At 49.7% G+C, this 21,312-nt stretch overlaps 1 protein-coding gene across 2 annotated transcripts in view; it reads right to left on the bottom strand.

Moving 5' to 3' along the window:
* PTCHD2 (patched domain containing 2) overlaps nt 1–21,312 on the bottom strand; it is a 30,462-nt gene that overhangs the window by 8,612 nt on the left and 538 nt on the right. For both annotated transcript variants that reach the window (XM_010577321.1, XM_010577320.1), the window contains exons 2-10: nt 8,074–9,010; nt 6,569–6,788; nt 4,820–4,956; nt 4,253–4,387; nt 3,879–4,039; nt 3,352–3,491; nt 2,424–2,569; nt 755–916; nt 183–344 (exon numbers count right to left, since the gene is read on the bottom strand). In XM_010577321.1, coding sequence (XP_010575623.1) covers nt 183–344; nt 755–916; nt 2,424–2,569; nt 3,352–3,491; nt 3,879–4,039; nt 4,253–4,387; nt 4,820–4,956; nt 6,569–6,788; nt 8,074–9,010 — 2,200 coding nt within the window. The remainder of the gene's footprint in view (nt 1–182; nt 345–754; nt 917–2,423; nt 2,570–3,351; nt 3,492–3,878; nt 4,040–4,252; nt 4,388–4,819; nt 4,957–6,568; nt 6,789–8,073; nt 9,011–21,312) is intronic.

The raw sequence follows: 21,312 nt of genomic DNA on the forward strand, positions 1-21,312 counted from the left end.
AGCAGGAAATAATTTTCAAAATTCTCCACTCCTACAGGCAACTAAACCACCCCACTCCCAATATGCGCCTCCCTTCAACAGGGTCCATCCAATGTCCAATGAGATATTTGAACAATGTAGGCCTCCAGCTCAGGGCTTAGGCCAGGCTGCACCCACCGTGGTCTGGGGACCAGCACTCTCACCTGAGCAGGTAATACAGGAGATGCCTTCAGCACTCAGGTTGTATTTCAGGTCTAGCAGCACCTGGATGTTAGTGTCTGGCCGGAACAAGACTGGAGCACGGCTAGCTGGATGGAGGCGGCTAGCAAAGAATATGGACAGGAGCAAAACAAGGAGAAAGAGCCCTGCAAGGAGAAGCCCAGATAAGTGTGTGGGATCCTACGTGCATCTTGCACTTAGGACGTACTCAGACAGCAGGGGTGTGGCAGAAAGGTGGTATTTTCAACAGGAAAAAGGAACAGCCTCTAAAGCACAATAACAGCTGGACTTTCTTGTAATGAGCCCCATGCCTGGAAAACCCCATGAGGACTTGCCATTTCAGATCTGAGTGAAAGGAGAGAGATGGAAAAGTCTGAGTTCCTCATGCAGTTCCCTTAGTGACTGTTCTGGGGACACTCTTCCACTGAGTTAGAAGCCAGCTACTATGTCCCTTTTCTCAACCTCTTGTCACTAATAATCAAGGCTTGGGGACCAACTGAGATGCTATCAAACCCTCTAAAATCCATGCAGATGGAATACCCCCCTCCTTCCTTACCCACAATCACCCATCTGCTCTTCACTGCAGACCACAGCACCCAGTGTTCCAGCAGTTCCTGCAGATGAGTTATCAGTTGACCCCGGTTACTCTTCTCTACAGGGAGCTGCAGATTTTCTGGCATCACAGATACCAAGGGGACATCCCCCATTTCCAGGGAGCCTAGAACGAAAGAGAAATCAAAGGCAGTCTCAGTGCTCAGTGTCATGAATGTCTCTCATAGCTTTCTGCTCTCCTTTACAAAATCTTCTGCAAGGTGCTGTACAACTCACTCAAGCTAAAGAGATGGAATAAGACCCAGGCAGAGGCAGTGGCTTCCCAGGATGTCATAGGAAACATCTTTGTCAAGTCACTGCCATGTGACAGCTACACTTCTAAATCCATAGCTCAGTCCAAAGCCTATGCTTCAGGCTATTCCTCCTCTGCCAGACCCCACTAACATTGTCCATAAGGTCACAGGGACACTGCATGCTTCTGGGGCCAAGCAAAATTTGTCTCTGTCCCACTAAGTATGTCTTACAGCTAATTGCACGCCTCTGACCTCTTCCTGACTGCAGCCTGACTCCTATCTGATCTCTTTGCTCCAGCTCAGGGATGCCTAGGGAACTGCCCTCTTCTCTATGGATGAGAAGCAGAGATTTGCTGTCGTGGGGTCAAAGTGTGCCTGGCATGCTGTACATCTGACCCACAGACCATGCTTTGTCACCAACTGGAACAAGCTGCTTTGCTTCTTCACAAGTTACCTGATGCCCAGGGGCCCCTAGAGAAAAGCATCCTAATGTTTACTCTGCTCAAGGGAAGGAGTTATTTCCCTACATTACCATTGCATGTGGCTCTGGCATACTAAGGAGACAGCTCTTGCTGCACAGTGCTAAAGCTTAGTTGTCTGCCTATCAAAGGCAGCTCAGAGCCTCCTCTGCAGGGTGGGGGTCTGCACACTGCTGTGGGACTGGTGGACTCTCAACCATTGATCCATTTGCCTCCAGTTCCAGTTTGCTGTTAGGCCTGAAAACTACTCTCTGCCCAGACCACTTCCATTGGGGGTTTTAAAAGGAAGAGATCCCAGCATGTTTTAAAAAGCCAAGTACAACAGAGCATGACCCTGTAAGCACCCTTATCTTCAATCAGGTCTATAAGGATTATCTGCTGCTAACAACAGCTAGGAAATTTCTGGGCTCTTTTTCTAGATTGCTTATGTGGTCTCAGGCAAGTCACTGCCCTCTTCTTGACACGATGGAGGAGATGATCTGAGGAGGTGGTGCTGGAGAATAACTAAGTGTTCTCTCACCTGCTTCCCAAATGCAGTGCTCCGTATGGCAGGGAAGAGGGGAAAACTCTTACTCAAAGGTGAGCTGTCCTGGTGCTATAGGTTAGAAGTGTCATGGCTCCATCCATGTCACAATCAGTGATTCCAGCCAGAAACTATAATCCACGTTAGACCCAAGAGGACTAGCAAAGCAGTTAGAAAGCATGTATCGACACCCACTGAAGATCTCAAAGCAACTTACAACCATTAGTGAGTTCAGACTCCTACAACCTCCTGTGTCAGCACCATCTCCAGCTTAAAAGAAGGGAAACTGAGGCACGGACCAGCGGCAGGGACAGGAGGAACTGCAGGATGAACAGGGCAGTGTGGTCCCCCTGAAGGCACGACACAGCAGGCACATACCAGGCTCCTCCTCCACACTGAGCAGTGGGATGTCATCATCAAGATAGGGAAGCGTCTCTCTGCCTGCTCTGGAGGTGGCCTCCGAGGCAATGAAGAGATCTTCAGCCAGGTGCAAGGCACTCTTTTTGGTGCACTTCTGACTACAGCTGGATTGGAGCACGGAAGGAGACAAAAGCATGAGTTTTAAGCCACATACCCTGCAAAAAGTTACCGGTGGGCTCCTTCAGTGACAAGGAGAGCAGCAACAGCCTGTTCCAATTACTTGGAAAGAAAACAGGCACTGCCATGAGCAATTTCCATTGCTAAGTGCTGAGAGGTCAGGGGCTGAGCAGCTATGGCAAAGCAGTAGCAGGCTAGGCTGTATACACAGAGCAGGGCTGAGCAAGGAACACTGGGCTCTGAGTGACAGGAGTTTCAGCAGTTCATCTCCCTGCTAATGAATTAAATCAGGCCAGGTCATCTGCACTGCTAAAGAGCAGGGGAAGGGGAAATGTGCTGACTTTCAAATACAAATCTGCATGCCCTGCTTGTGCTCACAGGCAGAAGCAATGTTGATCTGTCTGCCTTGCAGTGCTTGTGTCTCCACAGCTAGAGGATTTAGCTGTGCAGTAAGTGCTCTGACGACTCAAATGGCTCCAATACTCCATGGGATTCAATGAAGAGGTATGACTGGCATTGCAGTCTGGCTCCTGGGAGGCACCTGTGTGTACACCGGGGGAATGAGACTGGGACCTGGCCCTTCCATTTTTCTCCACTCTGGAATGGCAGAAGTTAAAGTTTGCTTCTGTTGGAGACTAACAGGGAATGGCAAAGCCAAGCTGCCTAAGGGGATGAGGATAACTGAGAGGATAGGGCAGGGATTTGCACACTGCCTTGCCTGTGAGTTCCACAACAACTTCCCACCCACACAAGGAGGCTCCAGGCTCACCTGGTTTGACAGGAGCTCTCTAGTGGGGACACATAAAGGGTCCATATTCCAAGAGCAGCTGGCATTGTGAAGAGCACAGCTACCCAGCAGCAGGACACAATCAGCGACATGAAGAGTCCAAAGTCATGCACGGCTGGGATCTACATGAAGAGAGAGAACATGGAGTTGGGATCGACTGGGGCAGGAGATCTGGAGAGACACCAGGCTAGAAGGATATCCAGAGGAAGCTGAGAATAGCACACGCTGACCTCAGTCATGGTAGTCAGCAAACAAAGTAAAGAGCTGGGCCAGAGCCTGACAGCCAAAGGATCCTGTTTGATCAGTGGCATAGGAAATATTGCCTTGGATGCTGATACAGGGAGAGTGTCCACTGCCTTAGAGCAGGTAAGGGACAGCCCTCTAGGGCAAGCAAGTCCGGCATGCCCCTGTGCTGGAGAAGAGGACAGAAAGATGGTGCTGGCAGCTTCCCTATCTATTAGGCTCTCTGGCAGAAACAGAAAGCCCCAAATCCCAAAGCCGCAGTGTACCTGAGAGAAGATGTTGGCAGCATATGCTGCAGCTGTGGTCAGGGAAGTGAAGAAGGTGGCCTTCCCTGCTGTCTGGATAGTGTGGATCATGCGCAGTCGCAGGTCCTTGAGGTGGGTGGCTTGGCGGTAGGTGTTGATGAAAACAAAGACATCATCAACCCCTGTAAAAAGAGGGGGGAGATTTTGATACTTTGCTCACAGTAGGGACACGTGCTAAAAATCTAATTTCCCTTCAACATCTGACCTGCAAATATTTCACTTACAGGTAATGGAGGGAAATTCAGTCCGCATTTGCCACCATCACCTTTCTCTCTCCTGCAGGTAGGAGTTATGGCAAGGCAACACAGGTAGGTTTTGAGCAAGGATGTGCTTACCAATCCCCACAATGACAAAGGCAGCCACACCATTGAGTATACCCAGGTACTGGATCCCAAATACGACATGGTACAGGAACAGAGCCACCAGGCAGCTTAGTCCAATACTGGCAATGCCAAAGAATGACAGGAACACTATAGGAAGAAAAGAACACAGAAAAAGTAGTACCGCTGGCTGCCCCCTGGGAGAACAGACACCTTGCATCTGCCTTGTTGGGCTACTGGTTCCCAGGAGTGTGTTGGTGACAGAATAGCTCAGGGCTGCAAGAGTACCGCTTGCAGACTCCTCCCCGTGAGGCCCGTCCGTGAAATTACATCAGCTTTACACCAGCATTAGTAAGATGGGAATCTGCATCTTATTCCTGTTCTCCTGTGAGCCTTCCCTCTACCCTGCCCACAAATCTCTGCTCTGGAGAATCAGACTTGCATGACCTTCTGCATGCTGCTGTGCCACAAAGCCAGGCTGGTGTTAGGGCATCAGAGCCTCTCCCGAGGCTTGCACAGACACAGGGAGTCACGGCACATTTGGATTTGTGTGAGAAAAGGGCAGTCGTGACTACAGCCTACCTGAGCAGGAGGTAAGGATGTAGACCAAGACAGCTATGCAGCTACTGCTGATGAAGGCCAACAACATGTCATTGTTGAAAGTCCTCCTCACTTCATAGTCAAACAAATCCGTCCCTCCGTACAGCACCTGGACTTTGCTAGGGTGGGAAGACATGAAGGAAGGAAGAGGAGTAGGTAGAGTTGAGTGTAAAGGGAGCAGAGCTAGGGAATTTAAAGTACAATGTCTCCCCCAGAGCCAAAGGAGGTCACTGCTCTAATAAACTTGGCAGTTCTCTGAGGAAACAGGTCAGAGTGGTGACAGCAGGCTGAACAAGGTTGCTGCTGGAGGTGAAATTCACATAAGAAGGGAGAAAAATAAAAGAACAGGTCTAATATTTTTAAAATTCTTCCAGTACATGGTGGGTCTCTGGCACTAACAGACAGCTCCTGAAGCCTCCAAAGCCAATTCCATCTGGAATCCTAATCATTGCTTATTATATTAAGCACAAAGGTAATAACCAGTGGATGCAGGCAGAGTAAGAGCTTACCAGAAACCATATGATTTACCAGCTTCTGGAAGCAGGCTCTGAGCAGAAGTAATCCAAGATAATTAACCAGGAGTACAATAACACTGCACCATAGGAGGCTATCAGGAATCCAAGCTTCAGAACCAAGCCTTGGCTCCAGCTCCCTTTCGCCTTCCCATAACTGCAATGCACTCTGCCAGCCCATTGCTGAGAACGCTCTGTGGCTGCCTGCTTTCAGGGCTGACAAGGGCTGGCTGCATCTCACTTTGCTTTTGAAGATCGGTATCCCTTCATTCTGGGAGCTATTTTGATTCAGAGCAATAGAGAGCTGGAGACTGAGAAGGTACAGTGACACTGGGACTCACTGCCTTCTCTCAGCTGTCTGGATACTGGGCTACTCTTTTAGCTCTATTTTACCATCGACCTCTCACAAGCACTGAGCAAAGCTCTATTCAACTGAAGTCATACAGACCTGGTGGTGAAAAAAACCTGCACTTCCTGAAACTTATCCTGCCCTGAAACTCCATTCCCCATCTGTCTGTGCAAAGAGCAAACACTTCTAGAAGGAATTAACACTGACATGAGCAAAAGCAGAATCGGATCCACAGGTTGATGCCTTGACTAATGACCATTTCACCCCCTGCATCAGTCCAATTGGAGCCAAATTCAGAGCAGGAAGGCAGAGAAGCAGCTCTGTTGGAGCCAGTGGAATCAGACTTATGAGATGGAAGCAAACAGATCCAGTGCCAGACAGGGGCTGAGTGGAAAGGCAAGCACTGGATTCAATCTTTGGCTCCCTTTCATTGTCTCTATTGATGTCTCTGGCATGTTTCTGCAGTAGGAAGTGGCATTAAAGGGAAGCATATGAATGGTTTTCTGCCATATGCTCCCCACCCTCATTCACAGCACTGTACCTGAGCCCAACTTCAAAGGAGATGCTTTTTCTCCTTCATCTGGAGCATTACGCCATGGCCACTGTTCAAGACTGACCAGCAGTCTGAGCTGGCATGCCAAGCCTTCTGTGCCTAATGCCTTCCAGGTGAGACTGAATGCTGCATGGCTATTGGAGCCCAACAGGCATGCCTGCCCTGTGTAAACCTTAAGACAGAGCTTTTACACCCTGAAGGGCCTATTGCATCCACTCCTTTAGTGCAACAGAAAGCACCATCCTCTCCAACCTCTGCCCTTCCCTGCTCTTGCTGACTCCCACCAAGGTACCCACCCTCTCTGCACACACCCTCACCTTGTGGACTGCTTGGCCAGCATGGCCACATAGGTGATGACAAAGTTCTGGAACTTGCGGCGCTGCTCCTCCCAGCGGTCCTCCACTGAGTAGTAGTTTGGCAGTGGTGCCCCAAAGAGGATTTCACTCCGCAGCAGGGAGCTCTTCATGTTCTCAGCAGACAAGCCCTCATCCACATACCAGTAGAATTCAGGGTGGGTCATGGCCAGCTCCAGAGACCCTGTGGGAGAAAGCAGCACCGCTTTTGTTAGGTCCTGCTTAGTTGACTTGGCAAGGCACAGGGTCTAGCCTGACAAAGGGAACCTGGGAGCGGTCCTATTTTTCATCAGAGTGATACTGACTGCTGCTGCCTTGCAGAGAGCAAGGAAGTCTGGGGAAAGCTGGACTGCAAAAACTTACATTCCACTTCTGCTTTGTGACTTTGCTTGTGATGTTGCCTACATGCAGTTCCCCATCAGGGATGCATCTTCCACCTGACTGTGATCTGAACCACAGCTCCCCTAAGCAGCAATGCACACAACCTTGCCATCAATACTCCTGATGGTGGAGGCACTTAGTTCTTGTTCACTGGGCCAATATTTGCTCGATCACGCTGGGAAGCGCAAGAGCTAAACAATACCCATGGAGGATGAGGAGTCCTGGCTCTGCTGTGACCTGGTACCTCTGCCATCTGGTGGTGTGAAGGACACAGAGATGGAGGTACTCAGCTTCTCAGCTCTAAGAGACACTGCCTGTCTACCCTCAAAGTCCAAGTTCCCTTGAGTTCACTTCAGAAAGACCCAGAAACTACGCTCTTTCCTGTTTTGGTAGCAGAATTGTTACTCACACTGGAGCAGATGGAGTTAATTCTTTGCCTGCTCCCTGTATGGCTCCTGAACAGCTATCATCTGCAGCCTGCACTTGGGAGACAGATGGAGGCTTCATCCCACAGCCACATCACTCCCACAGACTCCTCATGATTCACCTCTTTTTCACCATCCAGAGCCTCTGCTCCGCTAGAGGGGCATAGTACAGGGTATGGAGCTGGGAGGAGGCGGCAGGGTCGTCTTCTCATTATAGGAGCCCTTCCAGCTGGTGACTCACAAGCTGCCTTTCAAGCTCCAGAGCAGCCCACAGACTTCTTTCATCTGCTCTATGGTACAGGGAAGCTCATCCCTATTGTCTGTCCAAAACCTGACATTCCTCTAGTTAACCACAGTCATTTACAGGGGACAAGGGTCAGTAGCAGGCATCTGTACAATGCAAGACTCCCCCTCATTTGTTCCTCTCGCTCGCCTTTTGGGGCCTGTGTGAACCATGACTGGAGTTGCAGGGGCTTTGCTGAAAGGGTTTGAAAAGGGGCCCCAGTGCAGAAAAGAAGATTCCTCAAAGCACAACATGGGAGCATCTTCCTCTCTGCACAAGGCAGTCACCCCTCTTAGCTGTACACCAGTAAGCGACTGCCTGAACTTGCAGGAGATGCATTCCTTAAACATGCCAGCCCTCACCCATGGCCCTCAGCTCACCTTGGATGTCAGCAAGGTCTTGTCCCATGCCATCATAGTAAATCTTCCCTCCTCTCTCAGTGGGGAAGAAGTAGGTCATGAGGGAGCTGGGAGGGGAGCAGTAGGAATAGGACCCCAGGGGCAGGTCCTTCAAGACCTCATGGGGCTTCCAGCAGAACTCCCGGAAGCGAGGATGGTCCATGATCTTGCGCTCGACCTCATGGATGGTAACCAGGCGCTCAGTGGTAAAGATGTTGTTTTCAGAGTCCCCCCGAGCCAGAAAAATGAGCTCGATGCGCCAGTGGGCATGTGTCTGTGTGTTGGCGCTGATGTAAGTGCTGGAGTAGTCCCAGCGTGGGGCACCCCTCCCAGTTCGGGAACTCCGGTTTCCTGGGTTCAGGTGGACACGGGGCTTGGGGGAGCTCGTCCTGCCCTCTGGGATGCTGCGCTTGACCTGCGTGCTGACCCCAAGATGGGAAGCATTGAGGTGAAGCTGCTGGAGCTGCTCAAAGATGAGCCTCTGCAGGGTTTCAGAGGTAAAGTCAGCCAGGTCTCGGCGGTTCCTCCCCCATGACCCAAACTGGGACTTGAGGGCCAAGGCAAGTGCATCAAAGCGCTGAGAGGACTCATGGTTGCGTATCTCAAAAGCATTGTAGGAGATGTCAATATCCAGGGCTGGGTAGTGGAGGAACATGACAACAGCAAGAACAGCAGGGATAGCACAGCCCAAGAAAAGGATGAAGCCAGCGCAATACGGGTTGGTAAATACCCAGCCAACAATATTCCAGAAGCCAGACACCGGCAGTGTGACACGCAGGGGCCTGACTTTGCATGGGCTTTTCCCACACAAGAGAGCACCCTCTCGTCTCTTCCGGGAGCTGAAAGCTACCTCTTCATCTTCCTCATCTAGCCAGGCGTCCTGTAACAAGGGGTCATCCTCTGTGTCCATGTCCAGTCCCTGCACAAAGGGGTAGAGAAAAGCAGTCAGCAAGACCCAGCAATGGGTGTCACCAGGCACAGCCGTGAAACCATAGCAGTTGCCGAAGGGTCTCGGCAGCAGAGCCAGGGATGGAGGCACACTCCAGTGCTCTCAGCCCTGCACCCTCAGCAGCAAAGCATGACTCCTTTCAAACCCCACAGATTTGCTACAGCCGCTGAAAGAACAGACTCACCATGGCATATCCCACATCCAGCCTGGCAGAGGAACTAGAAAGAGGAAAAGTTCAAACTACAGTCCCAGAGCTCAGTGCTCTGGCAGAAGAAGGCTCTGCATGGCTCCAGGAACAGAGATGGCAGGGGACTGACAGCATGCTGCTCAGACTGCAGCAGCAGGAACATTTAATTAGCTAATGTGGTTCTCATGCCTGGGAACAGTTCATGATAGCAGACGAAAAATGCAAGGGACCCTATCTTTCCCTCCTTAAAACTGACAATAGATTTTCCTGCAGCTATTTATAGCTGTATTCACCTTTCCCACAAAGCGTGCACCTGTGTGCACACAGAACCAGAAACACATGCAGCCATACCTGCAGACACAGACGTATGCAGGCATTTGCACATACCAGCCCCCACAGAGAACTCACTGTGACCGTGCTTTAGTCCCTGAAGGGCTATCAACTGCCAGTGTGGGAAGGGAAAGGGCTGAACAACCCCACTTGCCTTCCACCCCTGCAAGATATTGTTTATACAGTGGGTTTTCCCAGTTCCTGTGGAACAAACAGGAAGCAAAAGCAGTTACTGCCCCCATGTAGTGTAGGCAGGAAAGAAAGGGAGCCCCCCTGCAAGGTGCTGTCCTTTGCAGGGGGCTGCCAGCACACACAGGTTCTTAGACTTTCCCATGTGCCCCTCCTGGGTGCTGCATGGTAGCCTCCCAAGTCAGGAAAGCCACAGGTGGCAGTGGTCCCCAAGAGCAAAGCCCAGAAAGCCCAGACCTTATTATAAGCATCACTCCCTTTCCCGGCTGCCGGCAGCAAAGCCAGCAGCAAAGCCAGCAGCCGTCCTCGCTGAATCAATGAACAGATTCAGTTTGTTACTTGACTCTGATAGTTGCAAGCAATTTACACACAAGCCAGAAGCAATTTACAAGCTTTGCTCCTAACCAGTGTTTCTCTTTTTAACAGGACTTATATCAGCAGGAAGATGAATTGCCAGCACTCCTTAACTCCAGGTCCTCAGAAGACCTGGGAGCTGCCTGAACTTGGACTGAGAGGAAAAGCTATGGGGCAGAAATGCTCCCTGGCAGAAGAGGGATGTGCAAAGGAGCAAGGGTCACAGCAATCTCCCTGGCTCTGGTCAGTGTGGGTGATGCCTGTGGCTTTGCTCACAGGGAGTTTGTGGGAGCTACAGCAGCTCCCATGGGATTCGCTCTGGTCTGGATAGCATCTGTGTTGGCAAGCTGGGCAGAGTGCTTCCAGCATTGCAGAGCCTGTGGAGAACAGGGAACCTCTGAGCTTTAGCCTCCCTGCTCCTGCCCGCACCAAGGAAAGCACGAATGTTGAACAGTGGCTTTAATCTGCAGCTGATATTGTCTCAAAACATCCCACCCTTCCTGTCAGTGTGAGAGCAGGGACTCTCCCACCCCCTCACTGTGGTTAAGCTCATGCAGCTGGCTCACCCACCTCAGCCAGGCTGCAGAAAGCTGTGCAGGAGGGCACGTGTGTAAGTCTGTGCTGAATCCTCCTCCTGCTCTGCAATCTCACAGTGCAAAAAACAGATGGGCACCACTGTTGGCAGATGGCCACAGTCCCTCTTCTGCCAGACCTCCACATCCTCAGGAGGCTAAGAAATAGGGTGAAGAGAGGGCGGCTCACAAAACATCTGCTGTGTTGTTTCCCCCTTCACACATAGGGCTGTTAGACAGCAAGAAGAAAGCAAAGGGGGGGTCTTCTCAACTCTCTGGAAAAGTCAGGAGAAATCTAGCTGGTTTCAGGCTCCATTAAGATTTCTTTAATATTCAGGATGCATAATCCTAAACAGCCAGGGAGCGTCTGAAAGTTTCCCTGAACAGCCACACATCAATGCATGAGCCTTAGGCACTGGGGCAAAGCCAAGAGCATATGAACAATGCTGCCCAAGACAGCTACTGGCCTGCAGGTGCCCCTCTGCCTCAACTTCACGGGCATGCATACCCATGTGCTCTTCTGCTGTTGCTTACAGAGAGCCTTACCTGCATCACAACAGGGAGAAGGCTTTTCCAAGTCCCTGAATCTGCGTATAAATCCTCTCCCAGCTGCTCCTTACTGCAGTCCTGCCTTGTCTCCCACTCTACACTCGAAAACTCTCCCCACAGAGCAGCTGTAATCCCATCAATACTGACAAAACAGTGGAGGGCAGTGACATCCTCCTAATGTGTCCAAAGCCTGCTGGCACGCCAGCCCCAGCTCACAGGTCACCGCACGCTGCTTGCTTTTGCAGACAGGCATCCTCAGCACATGCAAGCCCTTGGCCAGTGTGTAACTCCCATCCATCGCTGGGCTGACAAGTACTATCACCCTTCTGCCTCTAAGAGACAACCAAGCTACAACTTCAGCTCACTTTAGCAGTGCAGATAGATGCTGCACGAATGGAGGTGCAAACCTCACTCATCCCATCTGGGCAAGTTGGTGTGTACACACAGTTACCTCCACTCCACCCACCTGCCCTTCCTCCCATGGCCTGGGCTCTCCTTCAACAGAATGGAGTTACTGCAAGATCTGATCAAGCGTATGTATTCTCTCTTTAGAGAGAGAGGTAAAAAGCCATAATAATTTCCCCTTTATTGAGCTTCTGAGGAGAAGGAGGGAAAAGATTCTAATCCTGAAACAGAAGAGCCTGCACGTGACAAGAAAGGGAAACAAGAGAGACTGAGATAGTAATAAGCCAGCAGAAAAATGATCATACAATCTTCTTTTTTAACCAAGAGCTAAATCCTCAACTCAAGGAAGGGATCAGACCTCACGCATCTCCCTCTGGCTCTTCCACCCACTCTCATGGTGACTGCAATTATAACAGATGGGCAGCCACAATGTATGAAGGCCAACACATGCTACCCTCTAAAGACTGGTACAAATTCTGATGCTGCTGTAAACCCCAGCACAGCAAATGCTCGAAAAGCCCCAAGATTATATGGACTCACACGAGAACCGAGTCAGGGAAGGATCAAGATTTGGTCCAGGCAGAAAGGCAAGGGCAGGGAAGGAGGCACCTGGGTTGTGCTGTCCCTGACAGTGACAGCCTCCCTCTGCATGTGGGGCAAGCACATGTGTACATCCTGCCCTAGTTCCACCACAGCTCTGAACTCCCTTCAAAAGAGAGTTAACCATATGATTCAGCTGCAAAGCCAGACACAGCTCACTTAGCATTGCCCTTGGGACTTGTCTGGCTTTACTGCCTTCGTCAGATCCTGCCTGGGTCAGGATGAAAGCTTATCCAACCCAAAACACAGCAAAGTGAATCGGCGGGGGAGATAAACCCTGGAATCAGCCAGAAGGGGAGTGAAATGCATTTTTCTGCTTGAATTCTACTTGGGGGCTGGCCTGTTTTCCCTCCACCACTTCCTGTGCTACCCAGAGACTCAGCACTGAAGCATGGCCCAGTTACTTTTTCAGTTTCAAGAGATGCACAGTGGACCTAATCCTGCAGCCCTCAAAGCTCTGCCTCAATTCTGTACAAGCTTAGCCTGCGCCAGGTTTGAGAGAGCAGAGGATAAGTGCACTCCTAGCAGCCCTGGATCCATTTCTTTAAAGAGGCACTGATTCAGCCAGTTGGGCTAGGCATTCAGATTTCTTGGGCTTCCCTCTGCCCTGTCGAAAGCAAACAGGCTTCCTCCTGGTTCAAAATCAGTCAGGACTCTGTACGGTGGCAGAACCTCCTATGAAGAAGCTTCCTGGCTCAGATTTAGGGTGCTGCTACAGGCGTAGCTTCCATTAAGTCAGAGAAAGGTAAAGGAAACTGGGCAAAGTAGTTAGTAAATAAATACTTTAACTGAAAACCTCCACTACCACGACAGGTTCTGCCTCACAAAATACCCTCTGCTTCCAGAGTCGCACGCTTGGCCACATGAAGCCAGATCTGGCAGGAACCTACAACACCACATTATGGACAGCCCTGATCCAGACTGCAAGCAGGAACCAAGAGCCACAGCTGCAGTCACCACAGGGTGCCCCACATCAGGGACCCCTTCCCACTGTCCTGATGCTTTCAGATTTTTCCACCAGGAACATACAAGCATTGAATAGATCCATGTTGAGAAGGGCCTAGGCGGCCACCACACACCCAGTGAAGGACAGACCCTGAACCAGCTGCTTCAGCAAAAAGAGCTCCTCAAGCCTACCCATACAGCCTGCAGCAGCTCCCGTTTTCTGCGCAGCCATGCAAAGGCAGACTGTGTGAGCAGACTGCACATGGGACAGTCAGCTCACAGCACAAGACAGGGGCAAAAGCAAAGGGCAGATCTCCCCACTCCAGGCTCTCCCGACACTGGGAAGATGTGGGATGTGGGGCCCTTTCCCTTCCCCACACTACCATGATATGGACGAAGTTCAACAGCAGGGTTGCAGAACTGCAGGGCTCTACTGCATAGCTCTGCTCTGCAGAGCTGCCTACAGAGAATATGCTGCAAAGGGGGGACAAATCTCAAACCTTTTGCCTAATGGCTGCATAGAAACCGCAGACCCCGTGTTCCTCTGGCAAAAACGGGCCTGCACACTTTGTGTTCAGCTCACCCAACTCCTATCCTGGTGTCAGCACATGTTCACCTGTGCTGCCTCGCCCACTCAGCCAGCCAGGAACCACTCGGGGATGGGGAAAGGGGGGAGAGGCAAGCGAGCTGCTGATTCGGCAGCACAGCTGAGCTTGGAGGGACCTTGTAGAAAACTAACTGAGCTGGAAAGGGAGGGTAGGAGAGGGATTCAAGAGGGGAAGGGAAGGAGGAGTCTGTACAGTACATAAAAACCTTCCTCCCTTAGCATTCAGCCTTCAGACTGTCAGGCAGTTTCAGCATCCTCCCAGGATGAAGATCCTTCCTGATCTGAAGGTGCGAGTTCAGAAAATCCATCACAGCAAAGAGGTATGTGGCCATGAAGAGACTCACATCTTCCAACCCTGTGTTGGTACAAAGACACACAGCTTTAAGGAAGGTACCAATAATGCCAGGATCCAGCTGATTATCTGGTTTGCCTCTTCCCAACCACAGCAGCAGTGTGGAAATGTGACTAGGAGGAAAACAAGGAAGGTCTCCTTGCCAAAGCTATTTTTCAGTACCAATGGGCACCTCCGTCCAGAGGACCATAGAGGCTATCTCACATCAGATCTGAGCCACATCCCCAGCCCTGCACACCAGACAACCTGCAGCTGAACCTCAGCATCACGGCCATGAATGCTACCAGAGCCCAATGGAAGAGGCTCACCCCTTTCCTCCCTGGATGACTGTCACAGATGAAACAGGGACTGGCAGCCCGGGCATCCAAGCCCCTTGATATTTGCAACCCTGTTCAACAATTTAACCTGGGCATCCTCCCATGTCTTGCTGCAACTTACCAGTCTGATCGGAGTAACGAATTAAGCATTTAAAGCGCTGCAGGGCTATGGAGCACAGGGTAGGAATAATTATGACTCCCGTGAACCTGACACACAGCAGAAAAGAAGGGACAAAGCCAAACCTGGGAGACCTTAAGATCAGGAAGAGTTTTGCCCTTGACTGCAGCAGGTGGGATCCAGCTCAGACCCCAAGAGCCCTGCAGGGATTGTCACTCATTTGCACCCCAAACAGGAAAAACACTCAGGCAGTTCCCATGTGTCAGAGTTCTTTTTCAGTGAAATCTAGGATAGAAGAAAGTCACTGAGAAGTTGGGGGGAGGCAGTGACAGATGAGGAAGCTAATTACACCCGACCTGACTAATTAGTGCTGACTTTCAGATTAAAAAATCCTCACTAGTGTTCCATTTCAATTACTCAGTTGTTCCTTCTTACAGGAAAAAGGAAGCCTTGTGCATCAGCAAGCTAGAAAGAAAAAAGGAAAGAAAGCACAAGGCTAGAAGGGGAGGGAAAGACAATTTCTGTAATATGGGAGATTCCTATCGATAAAATAATTAAATTTCACATTCGTTTCTCCCATGGGCAAAGCTTTCAGAGCAGAGCTAGCAGTTTTGTGGTCCTATTTGTATTCCTGAAAACTCTTGGAGCAGCTTTAGGCCCTTTTGTTAGCTATATAAAGTTCCTCCAAGAGGGACAGAAATGGCCTTTGTGCTTGCAAAATCACCCTAAGAGCATCCAGCAAAAAACCACCTCTCTGTAACAATGCACAGTTGATAGCAGGGATGGACAGATTGCCTCCCAGGCCCTGTTATGCTGAAGAATGCTGTACGCAGCACTGGCCGTATAAAACAACTGGAAGGCATCATTAATGTATACCCACTCTAAAGCAGGACTCCACAGTGACACTGAGACTCAGGACCAGAGTTTTGCTATGCACTTGAATCACTGAGACTAGTCTAGAAGTATCATTTCAAAAAACAACCAAGAAGGGCTTTCTCAGGTCCCTGCTCTCCCTTTATCAACACAGCTGTAACCGAGTGCTGTGTGTTGCCCCTTGTCAGCGTACACTACCTTTCTTAAGTGGGAAAAATGAAACAGTAAGGAGGAATTAGATAGAATGTCTGGGCCCCTAACTGGAGGTCTGACTTTCAGAGGTGTCGGCACTCCTGGAAAAGAAAAATAGGCGCAGGACACCTCAGACTGGGCACCTGACGCTGAATCTTCTGAAATACTTCTGAAGAGACTGGCTTAATTCTGCCATTGACCAGAACCTGTGCCTGAGGATATGACCCAGAACATGTTTCAGTGGGATACAAACCCAGAGATGCACATGCTGCTTAAAGGCACTGGTTTAAACTGCTGGCTGGGCTGGCTCCACCATTATTAATCAAACAGGTCTACTTTTCCAGCTGTACAGCACAATGCAGCAACAAGGCTTTAATCTATTTTCTTTCTGGGCCCTCTGCATTTCCCTTCCCACTTGCTTTAAATCCTTTGGTAAGATGCACAAAAACACTGCCAGACCCCAGGCACTTTGCAGGTCAGAATGACATCAAAACGCTACAGCAGCACAGTGCTGTTGGAATTGCAGCGCAATGATGTAAATATGTGTTTGCTGGGAAAAAAGTTCAACAAAATTATTTTAAAAAATACATTTAAAGCTCTATTGTCTGCCGTCCCACTTGCCCACAGGAGGCAAGACAACAGACAGGGATGTATACAGGATGTAGGATTGTCTGATCTCCCAAGCTTTATGAAATCAAGTACATGCATGCTCACTCACTCCTAACTGAGGAGTTCTCTTTCACTGCTGACTGTCCTACCCTTCTTTCCCCTCACAGGCACTTTTACACTCTGGCTAAGGTAAGAGCAGCTGGAAATGGAAGGAACCAGTCAGACTCAATGATCTTAAAGGTCTTCTCCAATCTAAATGAGTCTATGATCTATCGACCTGCTTTCAGAATGGGCAAAGGCTGGCTGGAACACTCTCAGCCTATGACGTTGAGGATCTCCTGCCTGCACCTGCCTGCTATTTCAGGTGTCTGACAAGCACTGATTAGATCTACTCATAATTGCATGCCAAAAACAGTGTGGAAAGATTAGCTGCAAAGTCAAGCACTCACCAGTGAGGAAATGCCAAATTCAGGGCTGACACGGCATCCTTAATTTGCCCCCCTTCCGCAAATGCTTTGCAGTGCAGTTTTTCTTCCAAGCCCAGTGTCCAAAGGCACGGACTCTGGCCTCCACCAGTGCACGCGATGGATGATGCTCCCGGAACCCAGCAGCTATTCGCTAGCTTGTTCTCTCCTCATTGTTCGGTGTGTGGTCTCACGCCTCATTTCCTGCATGCTGCTCATGCCTGGCTCAGAGGCAGAATTATTAATTTCCTCATGAGCTTTTCAACACTGCCTGTCACGACAGAGTCTGAGGGCTGAACAAACAGGACTGAACTGAATCTTCTCCCAGCATCTCTGAGGAGGAGGGGGTGGTGTAGTCCGCATCTGACAGATGCAGGAGATCAGGAGATCAGAAAGAAAAAATAGACACTTATTTTGGGTGCCTACTTTGACACACAAGATACCTAATTTCTTAGAGTGCACAGAACGGCACAGATGGGGGTTGTACGCAACAAACTGCAAACTCCACTTTGTTCTGCGAGCATAATTGGAGCTGTAACATCAAGTGTAACCATTGCTGTGCAACGTAACCTCTATGCTGGTGAGTGACATCCAAACTCCGCAATGATAGCCAATTTCACACAATCTATGCTAACCAGTAACATGCATGCCAGTACCTGGGACACCTTAGAAAGGTTTAACAGTGCCAGAGCGCACAAGGACCATCAGTTCCCTCATCTCTCTTTACCTCTAACCTGGCCATGTGGACAAGGAACAGGCTGGAGAAAAGGACTGCAAGATCAGTATATGGGGTAAAGGGAGAGAGATGGGTTTAAAAGATGTTTGCTTTGCTATGTGAGAAGCCGCCACCTGCACACAGAACAGACCAAGAAGAAAGCGAACAGAAGAACTAGGTAACCTTACAGCTGTGATGCACACAAGGATGTACAGCAAAAGCAAAAAAGTAGAGCAAAAGCAGCTCTACTGTGCTTTGCTAGGAGTAAGATGCCTGCAAATAAGAACTAGCTCAGCCATCCCAGTTTCCCATTTTAATAACACACTTTTCCTGAATGTTTCCTCAACTGGGAAAAAGAGTGAGCCCACAGCCTTGGACCAGGGGGAGACCTTCATATAGCACTAGTCTGGGAAACTGAGGCAGCCCCACCATGGCTGCAGCAGGTACCAGCCATAAAGGCTGTCCTAGGGTACTACTTCCTAAGTGACTCCAGGAAGAATCTGTATCCTGACAAACTTAAAAAAATCCAAAAGGACACAATAAATTGCCCCCAAATACTCGCTTCAAAGTACTGAAACTGGCACTTTTCGAAGAGGAAGGTCACCAGGATTTGTTGGCATCAAACCATACACATTCAGTGCCCTGCCATCCCAAGACTGCTGCTGAGGTGAACCTACACAAGAACTTTGCTAACATGCATGTCATTGCCAAGGAAAATTCATTTCCTGATAAAATAATTTGCTCCTGGTTATTGTAACTAATGATTGTAGGTGTTAGAAGACAGCTTCTTCGTTATAATCTCACAAAACATGCCTTGCAGCCTTGTGCCACGTTTACCACTTGAGTTACTTGCTTGTGTTAATGATAAGGCCCCGCTGTCACTCAGGCATGTGGCACTTACAGGTTTCTGCACGCAGACACCAAACAAACTGAGACTCTGATATGCTTCAGAAATGACTTACCTAACCACTACAAAAATTACTTAGATTTTGTCTGAGCCCCCGCCACTTACTGTTGCTAAGTGAAGGGTTGGCTTCTGGATCAGCTGTGTGCTTTTGGGTGCCTCGACACAGACTTCAAGAGCACCCTGGATCCCACCTACTAGGGGCCGAAGATAACAAGCTTGTTAAAGGTGTGCAGATTTCCGCACTCCAATGTCTACCCCTGAGCACCTGTGTTCATAGCAAAGCCTTTACAGATCATTAAATACAGATGGCTGCCACAAACCAGGGCCTTGTAGTGTTATCCCAAGAAGCGTCACTCACTCCAGGAAGGAATCTCAGACTACAGAGAGGATTCAACAATTCCCAAGCCCCTGGAATAAACTGCCATCCCCAAAGCTCATGTGCTGCTCTTTTCTAGATGAACTCAAGCTTCCCACACCACTGTCACCCTGAAAAGGAAAGCCAAGTCCTGCTGTCAGCGCCTGCCAGTCATTTATTATTCCACCTAGCGCTCAGGCTCCCCAGTTTACGTCACTGTGGGCACTGATACCACTCTATGCTCAGCTGCATGATTCCCAGCTCTGGCCCTGCTCCCCACACCTGCTCCTTGCAGCAGGAGGAAGTATGAAGACAAGGGCTGGCTGTGCACTCTCCTCCATCTGCAGCTCCCCAGCAATAGCCTGTTTGTGTGCACACTGTGCTTCTGGGACTAATCAAAACACCCTCTCCTAAAGGCCCCTCTCCAGAGTCTCCCCATAAGCTGCTAGTTCATTACTGAGAAGGAGGAGGGTAATTTCTTCCTCACCGTGCATGTGAACTGCTTTCTCGCCAGCAGCCTAAGTGGCAGTTTGTGCTGAGGAGACTTTGCTGGTTGTGGTTCTGTGAGCAGCAATATGAAAGGTAATGCAGGAATGCCAACCTATGCTGCCAGTCCTTCTTGCCAACCACAGCACAGGCAGCTATTTCATCTCCACTTCTTGCCACTCCAACATAAAAAGTACAATTAAGGTTAAAAGAAAATGTTGCAGGTACTCCCCTTCACCTGAAGTGTCTGTACTCAACCAGCTCTGTTCATCACGCTCTGACCTTCCACAGGTAGAAATTCCCATCTGCATGTGTCAGTCATACAGGCCACAGTGTCTCACTCCAGATGCTACCTAGCCTCACTCTGATGGATCTAAAAGTTTTGCCTTTTTGCTGCTATAATTTACAGACATCAGAAAATGCCAGGTTCACAAAAGGAAGGCTGTAAGGACTGCAATCTGTGGTGGGGACACAGCTGCTATGGCATTTCAGTCACATTCAGTTCTTCAGCAGGGCTTTCCACATACCAGCATGAAAGAGGAATGGGTGATGCTGTAGTCCTCTCATAAATGAGAGAGCAGAAGTCATACCCAAGGTCGTTCATGCACCATTCCAGCTCCACGCACTGAGCTGAGCTCATCTGTGGTACAGACATGACGCCCTATTTCTAAGAATGCGAGGGCCTGAATTTTGAGGAGAATTCACCCTGACAGCGACCACAGCTGAGTGGGAATGACTGCAGCAAACCATGGTCTATTGTCACCCATGGAAAACTTACTACTGATCAGGAGGTACTCACAAAGTAACTTGTAGCTAGCTGGCCCTCAGAAGCCCATAAAGTGGGATCTGAGCAGGTATGTCTTTCTTACCTCCCACACTTCTCTCTCTCTGAAACACATCCAGCTAGCTGCTCTCCTCCTATGAAAACCTGGTGCTTCTGGAATTAGATTAATTAGCACTGCTTTTTCATCTTCCCAGAATCAGTGAGAAATCTGGAAGCAGAGGTATAAAAGCCAGAGGCTGGACAGCCTCTAGTGCCACAGCTGACTGCTCCAGAGCAGGACCTGGGTGAACACAAGGTTTTTCAGAACAGAAGGAAAACTTCCTGAGGGGAAGGAGAGGATGTGGAGATGAGACAAGATGCCTCAGTGCCTGAACAGTACGTCAGCAGATCCCCTGCCAGTACAAGGACTTATACTGCCAGCTGCACCAACCATGCAGAAACTCACATTAAATGTTATCACAGCTCAATGAGCACAGCCCTGCAGACCATTAGCAGAGGAGGGGGCAGAGTCTCAGAATAAGCAAACAGGCTTTAATGACACACTAATCTCAGGGAGAGTCCAGGATGCTTCCTAATACAGACAAGAGACACTAAGAGCTGGTTCCTGCTAGTCCCTGTGAAAGGGAGAGAAATGCTGCTGACGGCAGCTCCCAGAAGCTGCCAGTGAAGCCATGTCTATAGGATACTGATTTAGGCCACCAGGACTGAGCTGAGACAGCAGCCGTGTCCCTTCTCTCCCCTCTTTTCCCTCCCAGGACAGACCCAGAGGTGCGTGATCTAAGCCTAGCACAGGAGCAGTTCAGAAAGAGGCAGACGCCACCCTTGTCCCTATTCCCCTCTACCACCAAAGATTCAGAGATTAACAGCCATGCGAGCTGCACAAGCTCAGGAGCTCGTCAACAGCAATCATACAACCCAAAGGATACCAAGGGACTGCCATCTGGCAAAGGATCAAAGCATTTCAAGCAATGGTTCCCAGTTCCTTACCACATCCTACACTTCTCAGCCAGGCATTTACAGGCTGAGATGCTACTTGTGCTAACTGCAAGACTGAGTCCTGCAGTTAAAACACAAAACCAAAGGAAACACTCGTGGCTCTGCTATTAGTTTTTCTAGCTTTCCTGGGGCAAATCACATTATCTGCTTCCGAATTTCTCTCATATTCTGGAGACCCCATCTTCCATCCTTTCATAACATGCCTGGTCCCAAAGCCTCCTGGGATCCCCCTCCACAAGCAAATACAGGCTATTCTTGCACAGACGTTTGTAAATTGGTTTTCAAAGGGACTCACTCCACTGCCCTGTGCTGAAGTGGAACTGTGGCTGGCCCTCTGGAAACCAGGCCCATTTGGCTGAGTAAGGG

Source organism: Haliaeetus leucocephalus, unplaced genomic scaffold (genome assembly GCF_000737465.1).
Source record: "Haliaeetus leucocephalus isolate CR32 unplaced genomic scaffold, Haliaeetus_leucocephalus-4.0 Scaffold556, whole genome shotgun sequence".
Lineage (NCBI taxonomy): Eukaryota > Metazoa > Chordata > Aves > Accipitriformes > Accipitridae > Haliaeetus > Haliaeetus leucocephalus.